General features: G+C 45.6%; 1 protein-coding gene across 4 annotated transcripts in view; it reads right to left on the bottom strand.

Moving 5' to 3' along the window:
• Positions 1–15,195, bottom strand: part of MB (myoglobin) — a 48,706-nt gene that overhangs the window by 15,537 nt on the left and 17,974 nt on the right. For 2 of the 4 annotated variants that reach the window (XR_012043793.1, XR_012043791.1), the window contains exons 6-8: positions 7,902–8,078; positions 4,483–4,571; positions 462–1,170 (exon numbers count right to left, since the gene is read on the bottom strand). Coding sequence is in view for 1 of the 4 variants with exons in the window: in XM_072870164.1 (XP_072726265.1) it covers positions 1,060–1,170; positions 4,483–4,571; positions 7,940–8,078 (339 nt within the window). In the remaining 3 variants the exon portion in view is untranslated. Of the gene's footprint in view, positions 1–461; positions 1,171–4,482; positions 4,572–7,901; positions 8,079–15,195 lie in introns of those variants that run through there. The other 2 variants (XM_072870164.1, XR_012043792.1) reach the window with 2 other exon arrangements.

Raw genomic sequence — 15,195 nt, 5'->3', positions numbered from 1 at the left:
ATACAATGAGGGATTATAACACAGCTTGATTCTGCACCCTCTGAAACCGCTGAAAAAGTCCTGCTAGGGCAGGAGTCCTTTTTAAGGCAGTGATGGGGTTCTCCACGTGATGTTCACACTTTGAGGAACTGATCATTTCACTGTCAAACAAAAGCCATACGGCTGGATTACATACACAAATGTCTCCATCCAGAAATAGATGTCCAATTAAGGGAAAATATGTTTCCAAAAATAATTTTGTTTCCTACAGTTTATAAGCTTGCCTTTTTTTTTTAAACGGACTTTTCATGTCAATCAGTTTGGGATTGGTTTATTTTTAACTGAGTTAGTAAAATCCTATACCCCAAACCCCCTGTGTAGAAAGAACAGTCTCTGCTATTTGTTTTTGGTTTTTTAATAGTAGAACAGCTATCACATTTTCCACTCCATCTTTTGCTCCAAAGCCTTTCGTGCCATTGCAATTCAATGGATCTAAGATCTGTTTTTAAGAGAAGCTGCAGAAGCTCAGAAGACCTCAGAAACAGGCCCTGCGAACTTCCCAGGGCTGTTAAGGATGATAAAGAGAAGCAAAAAGTTTTAAGATGAGAAGAGATTAGTGCAATGATCTAGTTTACAGCCCTGAGACAGTACATCCAACAGTCCTGGCATCAAATAAATGACCTCTAATGAGGAAAAAAGGCTGAGAGTTCACAAAGCAGATCCTTCTTCCCTGCAGAGGTCCCTGTACCCCTCACACACAATCATTCCTTGGAGGTAGTGAAGACAACAGGACACATGGAGAGAGGAAGGCGAAGCTGCATGGAGCAGGTGCATGCTGGGCAGGTCTGGTTGCTTGGGGTGTTTGGGTGTCACATCTTTCTTCTGGGTTTGTCCATTGTCAGTGGCTCAGGATCACCGTTCTTCAGCGAGTGCTGGGGTCGGATGGAGGTGAGGGTCCCCGTCCTTCCCAGGCCTTCAGCGGGAACTGAAAAGCCTCCCGGAGAAGTGTGCTTTACAGGAGTGCTGGGTGGGAGAGAGCAATGCTGACCTAGCATTGTCCAGCTGTTTTGGCACCAGGTTTCACCAGGATTTCAACCCTCTCACGTTTCTTTGTTCTTCACCCCCCAACGCATGACCCTTTGGTAGGGCAATCACACACACAGGAGAGGCCAGTGGCGCGTGCGGAGGTACCTGCAAGGACCAGAGGATGGGAAGGAGGAGAGGGGAGATTCAGTTCACCTTCACCACGTTTAATATGGATTTGAGCCACTCTGGATATCAGCGTGCAATCGGGGGCCTGCTGACCCTCACTGTGGATGCTCTCCCCCAGCAGTCCAAGGGGCCATCTTGCGATTACTGCGAGAGAGGTAAGGCACGTTTCCGGTAACCTCAGAAATATTTAGGAGTCTGCAAGCTGGTGGGAAACCATTATCCTAAAATCGACCAGCCTCCTAAAATCCTTGCTGGGCTTCTGTTTCACCAGATCCGCTCCGCCAGGGTTGGCATGAGGGAGACGGGCTCCAGCTGTGCCCCGCGGCTAGCTGTGTGGGGGACGTGTGGGCAGCGGAGGGATGGGGCAGCGCCTTGTCCCTGCCAGGGGCTGTCCAGGGAGCGTCTCTCACACACCTCCGCCACTGCTGGCAGCAGGGATCACACCGCAGCGAGGCGCAGCCCCCTCCTCCCTCACCCAGAGACCACTGCATAGCTCCCCAGACTGTCTCTGGGAGAGGTTGGGGGGGGGAAGGCTTAAAAAAAAAAGGAGGGGAAAAAAAAACCACAAAAAACTGCAGTGACAGCCAGGCCTGGTACCCGCAGCCAGCATGGCTTCTCACCGGGGCGGCTGTGGTGGGGGGCACGAGGCGCCAGGACGCCATCTTGTGGCACCTCCCCACCCGTGACAGCCCACCGAGGCAGGGTACCAGCCCCCGCGCACCTCGTACCCCCTCCCCAGCCGGTGGCCGTCTGCCCTGGTGTGAGGCAGGCAGGTAGGGCCAGGCCCCAACACCATCCTCCCCCCAGAATGCAACCAAAATGCAAATTTCCTCAATGAGGGACTGCGTTATTTGTGGGGGGAGTTGAAATGCTAGGGAAGGACTTTTCATCTTTTTAGTGACAGCAAAAAAATTTGTTGTGACCCCAGTGAAGCTGGTCCCCTGAAATAAAGCACCTCAAGACCGCACATAAGGCACAGAGGTACCTTCCTCCCATCCTTTGTGCACCCCAAGCCAGGGGAGCGCAGCTGTGCAAACATGGCAGCTCCTGGGGTGGCCCCTCCACCGGCTCCGCTTGCCAGGACCACGTTTCTCCCCCTGAGGCCAAGCATGGCATGCAGCTCCCAGGGGCCCAGCTTTCCCAGTGGACCAGGAAGGAATCTTCTGACAAAAATGGTTCAAATTAGTAAATGTCAGTTTGTTAAACCTCATGTTTTTCAAGGAAAGCTGCTTTAAGCACTGTGAAGCCATATGATGTACTGATGACTGAAAGCCTGAGTAACTGCTCCTTTGCCATGTATGCCAGGTGGGCAAATTCTCTACTGGGAAATTAGATAGGGATAGGGTCTATGTCTACGGGCAGCTTGCCTTGGCAGCATTATAGGAAGGTTCCCATGGCCCAGCATGGAAATTCTGGTCAAAGCAAGAGGAAAGACAAAATAAAAGTTCCTGCAAGCAGCCATCAGGCAGACATTGTCCTCTGTGCTCACCTCAGAGTGCTCAGCCAACATTCAGAGAAAGTATGAGGATCCCAAGGTTCAGGAAGAGAATATGATGAAAATCATTCTCAAGCTTCTCAAGCTTTCAAGCTCAAGTTCTCAAGCTTTATTCTAAGCAAAGTCCCTACGTGCAGCAGCAGAACTGAAAGAAAGATCTAGTACCTTCATCTCTAAATGAATTGTTCTTGACCTTCTTAGTCATTAGACTCAACGCAATGAGTCAAGGCTGAGAGATTAAGACGACGTGCATTTGAAAGTTTCTCTTCCTAGTGAGTGGTTTGATGCTGTTTGGCTTGACTGCAAATTTGGCAATCCAGCCCTTTATATCTATGGAGTGGAGGGAAGTTTGTTCTGATAGTATCGACCACAACATCATATGTATAACTCAGCACCCATCACAAGACATTCATGTTTGCCCTGGCATCTTTGGTGTACCTTACGAGTGCAATTATCTTATTTGGATTTTCTTTCTAGATCTTTTCTTCAAAGACGACAATGTAGTTAAGACAGATTTGGCAAAGGAATTTCTTGTGTACTCTAAAATAAACATGAGAGAGGTAAGAGACCTATGGAAAATAAACTCTTGCATGTAGTTTTCTTTCACGTGATCTCCTTAGAAGTTTGTTTCAAATTCTTTAGGGAAGGCAAATTCCCTCCTGCCTATAGGTTTCCCAGGTGGTGCTGCTCTTTCTGCCAAAGAATAGGCTGCTTTAGACCAGAGAGCAGCCTCCTGTCAAACCAGGATCCAAGTCTGGGTTTGAGCTCCTCTGAGAGGTTACAGTTCTCCTAGCCCAGTGTTGTAATATGGGCTGCCATATGGCATGGCATTAGGTGTGGTATCCTCTAGAGAAAATATCTCTCCTTCTGTTGCCCCTCTTTCCCCATCACAAATTCACATAAAAATTTTTCCTTTACATCTGAGAAAATTAAGGGAATTGCAACATTTACTCCAAAATTCCCCATAGAAGAAGCCTCTGAACTTTCTATTTCTGTTCTTTATGACATCAGTGCAAATGTGCCCTGGACAAGTCCGGGTAAGATCCTTTATAGGAACTCTTGTGCTCTCTGTGCTGCATAGTGATACGCAGACATGCATACACACTGTGGCGTAACTAGGTATGAACCTCAAGTCTTGGAATATCACATCTCTTTGTTTCTTTGCCTGTACCTTGAACATATCACATCCCATAGTCATGCACATGTTTTGAAAACATAAGGATCTGTTCCACATCTCCTGCTTTGTCTGCATCCAGTATTCTGTCCTTTCTAGGTTAACTCAAACGACTGTCACCGGAAGTGCTATAGTGGCCCTTCTGATCTTAAACTAGAAAAATAGGTCTGTTTTTTTCTTTAGAAAGTAGTAGAGATCTTCTGTAACATCTGAGGTCATCTTGTCTGTCCTCCAGTACAGCAGGGCCAAATAATTTCCCTCCATAAACTCTGAGTCGAGCTTATAATTGAGCTAATGTTCAGTGTGTCATACTTTTTTTATCAGCAAATGAATTCAGTTTTGTTGCAATCTTCATCTCCTTTCCCTGTCTGCTCTCTAACCAAGCCAAACTGCCTCTTATCCTGACACTTTCTACCTGCTTGAATCACTCTTTGAAGACTTTTGTGTCATAGTGCCTATTCCTACAGATACAGTGCGTTGTCTTTCACAACCACTCAAGAGAGTCGTGTGGAGAACAGCTAGATCAATTTGAGTGTATTTTGTGTCTAGCTGGCGATGCTTCTGTACAGTTTAAAGCTGTGTTGAGTGTATGAGGTCATGTAATGAAATATTGACACATTACCTTGTTCAACAGGACGTAGCATTTGGAAGCAAATGAGCCAAAGTCTGTTTTTTGTTGAAGTGAATGGCCTTTCCTGGAGCAGGTTACACCTAGAAGAGAAACAGCAAGCGTCAACAACTGCATTTCAGGCAGGCTATGCTTACACACAGCATTTCTTGAGGAACATTAGAAGTTGATCTACAAAACCCCACAGTTATGTCAATGCAAAGATGAACCTCCAGCAGAAAGTGGGCAGATAGCTTAAGGAATGACAGTCATTCTCATCTCATTTTTTTCACATTCGTGTGGAGTGAAGCCCCTGTAACATTACTAGCAGATTACTTTTACATTATTGGGAAATGGTCATGGTGCAACCCTCACTGGCAAGAACAAGCCGGCTCAGCAAGGTTTTCTAGGTCTCTGTGGAACAGGGACTGTTCGTCTTTGGCTTTGGTGTCTTGTGCTTTGTCCAAACACACTGTCAACCTTCCACCAATTATAAATGTAATACCTCAAACAGATCAAAAGCCCTTCATTAAGAAAGGACATTTTTTCTTTTCTCTTCAGATAAACAATGTCTTGTGGAAGGCTAGGAAAGATGCTGTATAATGAAATTATGAAGTCAATCATCTGAACGTGGAACTGACATAGTCCATTGCTATGTCTGTGGTCAAGAAGCAGGTTGAACCTGAAGATACAAATGTCCTTCCCCTCGCCCCAATTCTCATTCCAGTGTCTAAACAGATGTCCAACATCTGGCTAGATGTTGCTGTGTGAGCAGCTGGCTCACACCTGGGACATTGGGCAGTGACAGTTATCTGAGTGGGAGAAAGAGTCTGAACCAGGAGTCCCAGCTTAATAGCTGTCTTGGTTTGAAAAGAACTTTAGGATTTACTGGGAGGTTGGGAGGAAGAAGTCCCTTGTACTTGGGTCAAACAGTATCTCCTCCAATAATGCAATCAACAACATCCCAAGGAAATAAAGAGAAGAAAGATGAACTAGAACTAGTCACTAGTTAAAGCTCTTCCTTTTTTCTTTTTTTTTCATTTTTCCTTGCTCAGTTCCCCAGAGGACTGCTTCTTGAGTCAGCTGTGGTACCAGGTGTGACTCAAACTGCTACTTGACTAATGTTTGGTACATCATTCATAATCTTTCTCTGCAGCCTGGGTGGGCAAATATGTTTCCCATCCCTGTCTCTGTCACAGGCCAAATCCCAATTATTCAGACGTATATCAGGAAAAAACCCAAACAAACAAGTGAAATCATGACAACTGGTTTAGGCTATACTGGGGCTTTGCATTAATTACTACATAAAAAAGACTTTTCTTAGGAGACAACAGTCTGTAACTCAAGGAGTGGAGCAAAACTTGGTATCATGTGATCTCAGCCTTCCCCTCTGAGCCACCCATGACGATCACCATTTGTTTGTGAAGTGCATGATCCCCTCTATGGCTAACTAGCTGGGCATGATACGTACCAACAACATGGCTGCAAGGGAAAAACTGTCCCTGAGTAGTATAGGTGGCTCTTTAGTTTGGTTATGTCATACTGACAGGAGCTCAGACAGGAGCTCATGTCTCCTGAATTAGCCTCACAAAGGTTGGTAAAATGCAGCAGAAGTCCTTTTGGACTAGCAAAACCCAGACACAGAATCCACTCTGGGAGAAACAGTGGTTATTCTCTTCCCCGTAGAACACCTCTTCCAAACAAAAATACCCTGCTATTGTTACACATAAAGTAGGGGCTTAAAAATTTCATTCTCAGCCACATTTTTTTTTCCTTTGGAAATGTAAAAGTGCGTTCATGAGGTAGATGTGCCTTTTGGGAACTTCTTCTGAGCAAGCATAAATTGTATTTGTTCTTGTAACTGCCATGTCTGTATGCAGCCTACAGGAACAAGACTGCAGCCATGATGCTACAGTACTTTATAGTACTGCGTATGGTACTTAAATACTTTATTTCTTGTTTCCTGTTTGAGGGTGAGAACATTTCATTCATTCCGGCACTGATGAGATGAGCAGAGTGGAAAAGCAGAATGACAAGCCAGTAGGGAGAGGAGACATAGAATCACAGAATGGTTTGGGTTGGAAGGGACCTTTTAAAGATCATCTAGTCCAACTCCCTTGCCGTGGGCAGGGACATCTTCCACTAGACCAGGTTGCTCAAAACCCCATCCAGGCTGACCTTGAACACTTCCAATGATGGGGCATCCACAACTTCTCTGGGAAACTTGTTCCAGTGTCTCACCACACTCATAGTAAAGAATTTCCTCCTTATATGTAATCTAAATCTGCCCTCTTTCACTTTAAAACCACTGCCCCTTGTCCTGTCACTATGGGCCTGGCAAAAAGTCTTTCTCCATCTTTCTTATAAGATCCCTTTATATATTGAAAGACCACAATAAGGTCTCGCTGGAGCCTTCTCTTCTCCAAGCTAAACAACCCCAACTCTCTCAGCCTTTCTTCACAGGAGAATTGTTCCAGCCCTCTGATCATTTTCATGGCCGTCCTCTGGACTCACTCTAACAAGTCCGTGTCTTTCTTGTACTGGGGACCCCAGAGCTGGGTACAGTACTCCAGGTGGGGTCTCATGGGAGTGGAGTAGAGGGAGAGAATCACCTCCCTCGACCTGCTGGTCATGCTTCTTTTGATGCAGCCCAGGATATGGTTGGCTCTCTGGGCTGCCGGCGGACATTGCTGGTTCATATCTAATTTTTCATCCACCGGTATCCCCAAGTCCTTCTCTGCAGTGCAGCTCTCAATCAATTCATCATCCAGTCTGTACTGATATTGGGGATTGCCCCAAACCGGGTACAGGACCTTGCACTTGGCCTTGTTGAACTTTGTGAGGTTCACATGGGCCCACTTCTTAAGCCTTCAAGGTCCCTCTGGATGGCATCCCTTCCCATTAGTGTATCAACTGCACCACTCAGGTTGGTGTCATCCACAAACTTGCTGAGGATGCACTCAATCCCACTATCTATGCCATTAATATTAAATAGTATTAATATTAAATAGTATTGGTCCCAGTATGGACCCTTGAGGGACACCACTCGTTACACGGTCAGGACACACCACAAGGACACCACTCTGCCTCCACAGAGTGCATACCTAGTGCTACTTTTGCTCTTTTCTCCATTTGCTCCAGTCTTACCCCAATGAGAGCAACCTAACAGGGAAAAACTCTGATGAATATGAGCGTTGGTTTACATAGGAATTTGTGGCCAAACCTGGAATTCTTGATAGCCTTCCATGGTGTCCCACCAGGCTATTGTCCAAGCAGAGAAACCGTGCACTTGGCCAGCCCTGAAACCAATCAGTCTAGTGCAGAGGACAAGAGTTAAATAAAATGGTTGGTAATGAAAAAAACCTGAAAACATTTCAGCAGTTTCTCCTATAAAAGGATCTGTCTGAGCGCCTCTGGTTTCCTGCAACACTTACCCACCCATGCAGCTTTAAAGTTCATGTTTAAGGATCACCTGCTGAGTTGAGAATGTTTGCTGCTGTTAACTTAGGACTGAGGCTGGCAGTCATGCCACATGGATTTAGCCATGACGTCTTTGAGGATGCAGAGCTAGGCCACGAGAACAGCAGTGTCTCCTTCTCCTTGAATGCCCTCTAAGGGGGAGAAATGAAAGAGAATAAATATGAAGCAGGGAATATAAATTGCATCAAGACTTCCCCAGGAAACCTAGCCTCCCTCCAAGTCCCAAACCACCAAAGAAGGTACCAAAGCCTATCTTCACGTGGCAGGAGTTGGGTAACTGTCACTGATTGGGATGGAGCCTGGCCTTTGAGCAGCAACATGATGAGTTCGTTTTGACTCGCTTCCATGGATATCTGCTTCTACTACATCTGCTGCAGGGAATTGCAGTTTGAAGGCTTAGCACTTGAAATAGGTCACAGCTATTGCCACAAAAGGCACTAATAAAAGGGGCTCATACTGCAGCTGATGAATAGATGTAGAGCTGGTTTCCAAGTTTCTACTGCATCATGAGCAGAATGAAATGAGTGGTCCCAAGCCTGTGGCAAAAAACTTGCTATATGAATCCAGGTCTTTGAAAGGCCTCACACCCACTGAAATTAATGAGTGTTGAAAGGCTGTGTACCTTTGGGGCTCCAGAACAAAACATTTATTTCTGTGTACTAACTATAGGCTTTGTGCTGTACATACATACGCACACCCACACACACTCACTCTCTCATCACAGACTTAATTGTAAGCTAAGTACTCCCAACAGGAATGAAATTAAATGCCTGAAGAAAGTTTATTCCTTAAATTTATTTCTAAGATGCTCTGCCCTCAAGATACAAGCAATGTAGGTTCTCTCTCTCTCTCAATATATATTCTCAAGTATGTATTATCTCTTATCTGACCAACACCAGTGCTTGAAAGGATGATGTACTCTGCAGCACTTAGTCTGTTTTCGTCTATTTCTAACGTTGAGAGGCTCTAACACACTTTTCTTCACAGATATAATTAACTCCCTTACTGCTGAGGTGGATGCACTGTTGAGAGACAGGAGATTTGTCCATGTCCAACGTGACTGTAGGTGGAAAAGAAAAAGCATTGCTTCCATTTCTATCTATTTTTCCCCACTGTATGTTGCCAGAAGGATTTGTACTGAAGACTTCTCAGTTATGAACCGCTATGTGTATGAACATGGACACGATGAAGTTAGGAGAGGAAATGTTTCTCAACCATCATACATGAGATCTGTAAATTCCTTCCAGTCAGGCACAGCTGCAAGCTATCCTCAAAACAGAGCAATGAGGAAAGAAAACTCTCTTTCTCTTGTTGCACTAGCTGTCTTCCGTAGAGAATTGAGTGCGGGTATATCCAGATGTTACTGTCGATGGCGTCAGAGCGTAAGTTGCAAGCATAGCTCACAGGAAAAAAAACCCAAACTCTCTGAACACCATATAGCAGGCTCTCACATAGCCTGTTGTTCCCAAACAGATCCTTCATGCTTTGCAGTATGTCAGTCAATGCTAGGCACTGAAATCTTTTTCTCCCTCCTCTCTCCATTTTACTTTTCAAAGAGGCTCCCTTTGGGAAGGAGTGGTCCCATCAAGATAGTAACAGCCTCAAAAGTGTATGAAGGCTTTCAGACAGCCCTGGTTGCTGGTGTAGAATATGAAGGCTGAGCTACTTGCCTAGGGCTCCAGCACACCACTAGACAGTTTGGTGGTTCAAAAAGGATTCAGACAGCCATGTGTCAAGTGGGGAGGGCTATCTGTGTACTGCCAGTATGAAACCCAGCTCTGGGTTTTTTTCGTTTTTTAAAGTCTACTCCTTTAGAGCCTAGGCATCCAAGTCAGGCAGGGATTCATCACCCAAACCTGGTCTCCTGAAGGCAAGCCCTTTCCAAAATGGACTGCAAGGGACAGCTCATTTTTAAAAGACCAGAGGAGTATGAGCTGAGCGACCTACAAGATAACAGACATGCACCTGAACCTTGTTCACTAACCACACTCTTGGATGGAAGTGGCTGGAACTGCATTTTTTTGGAGGTCACATGTGGGCAAAGTATGACTGGTTTCTGCCAGATTAGGCAGAGGAAGATCACTTCTGAGGATTATAAATGAATTTAGGCAGATGAACACTAGTTGCCTTAGACTCACCCAAACTGGTGGAAGATCAGGGCATAGCAGAGGCAGAATGTTAGAAATCAAGGAGGGGGTTACAGATGAAAATGTAAGCATCTAAAGTATTACGCAGGAGGATTTGAGGTTCATACACTTGGATTTAGGGACTTCTGCCAGTAACCTGTTTTAGCTATTTACGTCCTTTATTATCTCAGTCTAGGGCCTTTTTCTTTGCAAGTGAGAAGATTAGCAGTGTCCCAAGTGATACCATAGTTCATTAATCTCCAGAGCACTACATTCCAAGTTCAGCCCAAAGGTCTTTACACTGCTTTGCTTTGTATGCAGCATCTGTAATCTATCTGGGTATTTACACCACATCACTGTTTCAACTGAACGTCTACATACAGATGTCCTTTGACAACTGCTGAAATGCAACCACATCAAAGCAAGAACTGCTTACTGGCAGATGGCACAACTTCACACGTCTTCCTACACAAGAAGCTCACAATTATCCTCTGTCATGCAGTCGGCAGCCTGGCCTAGTGGACAGCTGAATGACTGAAGCATGAAACAACGGATGTGCTGGTGCCTGGCTCTGCCTCAGTTTACTCTGTAAAATGGGGCTAATTGCACAGTACTGCAGATGGAAATCACAGATAGGTCTCTAACTAAGGTCTAAGGTAAAAACAGTATAGTAAATAACGCAGGCATATTGTAAGAAGGGTGCTGTTTCGGATAGTGCATTTTATAGACTGAGAGTTTTAAATTGGATGAAATAGAGTTCTTAATTACAATTAAACATCAGAACAGAGCTTGTCCCAGATGACACTCACAGTCAACAAGCTTCTGATCTAAAACAGACAAGGAAGCTACAGCATAGCTGAACTAGAAAAACCATAGTAGGAAATACATTAAAGATTATTTTCTAATTATTCTTGTTGTTATGAGCTAGCAACTTGTGACTGTTACAAAGAACTCCATTTTGGGACAGAGGATTTTAACTGGAAAGAAAAAAATTGATTACTTTATGCACTGAGGGATCATTTCAGCTGTAGAGGGAACATGGCAAAAGACATAGGGACAGCAGCTTAAACGTGATATGCTGAAATTAGCTGCGGGATTAGCTGGGTTAGCAATACGTGCTGTTATCAAGGCAAAACCAAAACGCACAAAAAGTTTCTTTCTCATGATTTACGGGCCAGCTTTGTGAAAGCATCACATCCATAGTGCTAGCACCATGAGAAAACTCCAAGTCCATCTTTCTTCCCACACAAAAGCACACAGATTACCAGCTCATGTTAGGAAACTCCCTCCATCGTGTTACAGCAGAGTGACTGTCAGAATAATGCTATTGCTCTTCAGAAGGCACTGACGGCAGCAAACAGCCTTTGGGGGAAAGCGGTTGTTCCTCCATTTCCAACCCACATTTCATTTTTCGTTCTTCCTTACCGACCCACAGATCCATCTGCCCTTAGAGGGGGGTAACTGCAAGCGTGGCACATGGCATGCCCTGCCTGCTTTTCCTCCATCTCTGTAGAGCTTGTCTGAGCATGTCTGGTACAAACCCTTTGCTCGGCACTGGCTCTCCCACAGACTCTGCAGGGACACAGTATAGCTGGTTTAGGCAAAACTGTTGTTTTTTTCTCCTTTCTCTCCAAGCAACTCACAGTTAATCCATGACATACTACATCCCTCAAAGGGCACCAGGCTATTCATCCAGCTGAGAGTTGAGTGAAAAAATACAGACCCACTTTGACACCATATCATCTAACTCTCCAGATAACCCAAAAGCTCACCAAGAGCCAATAGCACAAGCCTGCTGTCATGCAAGCCTGGGCAGAGCAATCTCAGATCTTAGTGAGGGTATCAGCTCCAGGAATTTTCCACCCCTTTGGTGAGAGTTTGGATGCTGGAATTTAACTTGAAGAAGGAAACAGATAGACATGTTGGGGGAGGACAGAAGACAGAAAAACTTCAGTGAATAAAAGCACCATTACTTATACACACTGGGAAGCAACAGGACATCCACAAGTTAAGCATGAAGACATAGAGAATTAAGTGCTAATAATCCAGAAGGTCTTCCACCCAAAGCTGTTCTGTCACTGGCACATTTGAACCTGCTTTAAGGACGATCTAAAATAAGATCAGGCACCGAGCAGCTGCATTCATACTGAGCTTTCCTTGCAGAAGGGAAACAGGAAACAGGCATAATTTTCTTTAAGCTCTACTCCAGACATAAGGCTGCAGCTAAGATATACATGCCAGTATTAGCTTTAAAGTAGCCTTCTTGGATACCAATAACAGCATAGCTACAGCCTCCTTCTCAGCCCTACATCCTGGGTAAATTCACAAATTCCTGGACAAGAGTATCTGTGTTGCACTCAGTTTTAATACCTGAGGGAGTTAACTGGAAAACTGTTTTGGGATCATGTCTACTGCTGGATTGCAGGGTAGCCATACCAGCAACTGCCTCCTCTCACCAGCTCTGGGCAAATCCAATAAACCAGCCCCACAGCCCCATGACATGTATCCGAGCCAGTGCCTTAAATGAAGTGGAATAGCCTCACATCTAGGCTGTCCCCACTGACCTCGCAGCACTTGCATTTGCATTTGTGTGGGCATAACCCAAGTGATGAACTGCTGTTTCTCTCAGCATAAGGTGCTTTTCTTGGGACATGGTGGGAGGGACCAAGACTCCAATACCTTCCTTGTCCCAAATAATACACATTGCCTTGTCCATCCAGCTACTAGCCACACTGGTATGCCCTGTGCCAGGGCGTGCCTTGCCCAACAGAGCCCCAAAGCTGCCTCTGGCATAGCTTACCACAAGTGGCCTCTAAAGGGCTTGGGGGGTTAAGGTGGAGGCAGCCTGTTTTGTTTGTATATTTACAGGGGATGAAAGCCAAACTGGGAAAGGACTTTGGTACAGTGCAGCCAAGTGACTATAAAGTACTGCTTTAAAAAGCCACAAGGTCACCTTTACTGACATTTAGATAAGGATTTCATAGAAGTCACAGGACTTGGGGATGGGCTTGTGGTGCCTACAGTCACAGGGGAGGGAGGTATTTATGTGCTGGTCAGGAAGCCTGCATTGTTGTGACTCTTTCATGTTCATAAATGCTCATTTATTAATCTGTTGGATAAAAGAGTCTGATTGGGATTTCTCTTCTAATTTAATGTAGTTCCAGGTGGCTTCCTTGACTCAGCCAGCACACCTTCATGAAATTTAACACTCCACTATTTACCAGTACTCTCCAGGTGCCATGTCCTTGCACAGTCTGTCTTCTCACTTAGTTAGTTAGACCTTAGCAAAACTTGGTTTCATGGCCACACTTCATTTAAGCACAATGTGAGAATTAATATATATCATCCTCTGAAATCAAGAACTAGCACACAAGCACACAGGAATCTGAAGGATTTGGACAGAGGGGCTTTGCTGATGATGTGTGCTGGGAACATGGTGCTTGTGTATGGATATCCATATGTGCGTGTGTGCTCAGCCTGAGAAGCAGCACAGACTCTGATTGTTAAGCCCTGCGCAGCCTGAACAAGCAGTGATGCAGCCTTGAGCAAACCTGAGAGGAATGAGTCCAGGAAAGTGGAGGACATGCTCTGATGCCATGTGACTTCTGGAAAAAACGTTATGGGCAAGCAAGTCTACGTCAAAGAAACACCTGGCTCCACCACTGGTTTCTTTTCCTCAGTGGCATAACATACAGGAGAGGTTTTGGCCAGGTGGCAGAAAACGTAGGGATCGTGACAAAAATAATCCTTGTCTGAAAACATGCAGTATAGGTGAGCATTTGAGTCTCCTTATTAAACTACAGTGCCATATAGACATTACATCCTTTAAGCACTGTTTGTGCTTCAATACCCAGAAACCAGACATATCTGTTCAGTGACTATGATGTGGATTGGAAAATTCCCTGCCTTTTCCTCACGTTAGCCCTGCAGGGAGTTGCAAACATGAAGAATGCCACAAGCTTCATGCTAATGTGCTAAATATTTAACATAGTCACTGGAGCCCCATCCCTTTCTCCCACTGAGGTGACTGAGAGACAGATCACAGGATTAATAGCATGGTCCCCAGCACTTGTTCCTTGATGCCACTTGACGTTGGCAGGTGTATTGAGCCAGGCAGGATCAGCAGGCAGAAGTAAAGACATGGGGGACAGGCAGCACAGCCTGCAGTATTGTTGCACCCTGGCTGGGGCTGACTGGCTCATTTGCACAGTGCCTGGGAAGCAAGGTCCTGCTCCCTGCATCTGAGATCCTGATGAGTCTCCGGTGTCTGACACCGAAGCCCGAGAGAACGCAGACAGGTCACTGGCTTGGTGCCATGGGGACCTCTGCCGTGCAATGGAAACCGCAGCAGTGGGAGAAGAATAGCATATCGAGTGCAAAGTGGCAAGGACGTTTTTCAACCTAAGGGCAGATGCACGTGTATAACCCATTTGTGGCCAGAAACAGCATTATTAGCATCAAAGAAATTGCAGGAGTGCATGGAAAGTGTAGGACAGCCATAGGCCTGACATGGCTATAGTCAGTGTGTACGTGCTGGAGCAAGGAGGCTGGCAGCCACACAATCCACATCCCATCGTGTGACCAGGAACGTGTATGTGACACCAAATGGTGCTAACGGGGAGGGGGGCTGGGCAAAAGCCCCTGGGACCCATCCTCCTTATGTAAAGCTATTCCTGGAAAGGAGGCAGGAAAATTTCTGGGATTACGCTGATATAGTTTATCTCCACTAAGAGACTTTGTCCCATACATGAACCAGAAAAGCTACATGTGCTAGTAGCACAGTGGAAAGGGTGACTCCAACACAGATGCTGAATCAATATAGCATGGAGCTGAAAAACCCTTTCCCCACCATCCCTTTTCCTCCGGGAAACTTCCCTTGTCCCTAAAGCAGGGGCTGTTGCAGAAGCATTATAGACTCACTGTGTGGGAATTACGTTTATCGCTACACTATGTCAGGACTGCAGCCAAGGGCATACTCAGTGCCCGGAGTAGCAAAGGTGCAGACACGTGGATTTCACCACAAGCATCCCAGCCCACTGAGCCGGCTGGAGATAGCTCCGCTGTTATTGGTATCTGAACTTGCTGGTTAATCTCAGCTTGCACATCTTCACTCAGCCATAGG

This window comes from Ciconia boyciana, chromosome 1 (assembly GCF_034638445.1).
Source record: "Ciconia boyciana chromosome 1, ASM3463844v1, whole genome shotgun sequence".
In the NCBI taxonomy this organism is placed as follows: Eukaryota; Metazoa; Chordata; class Aves; order Ciconiiformes; family Ciconiidae; genus Ciconia; species Ciconia boyciana.
This window is presented reverse-complemented; position numbering and strand designations above follow the sequence as displayed.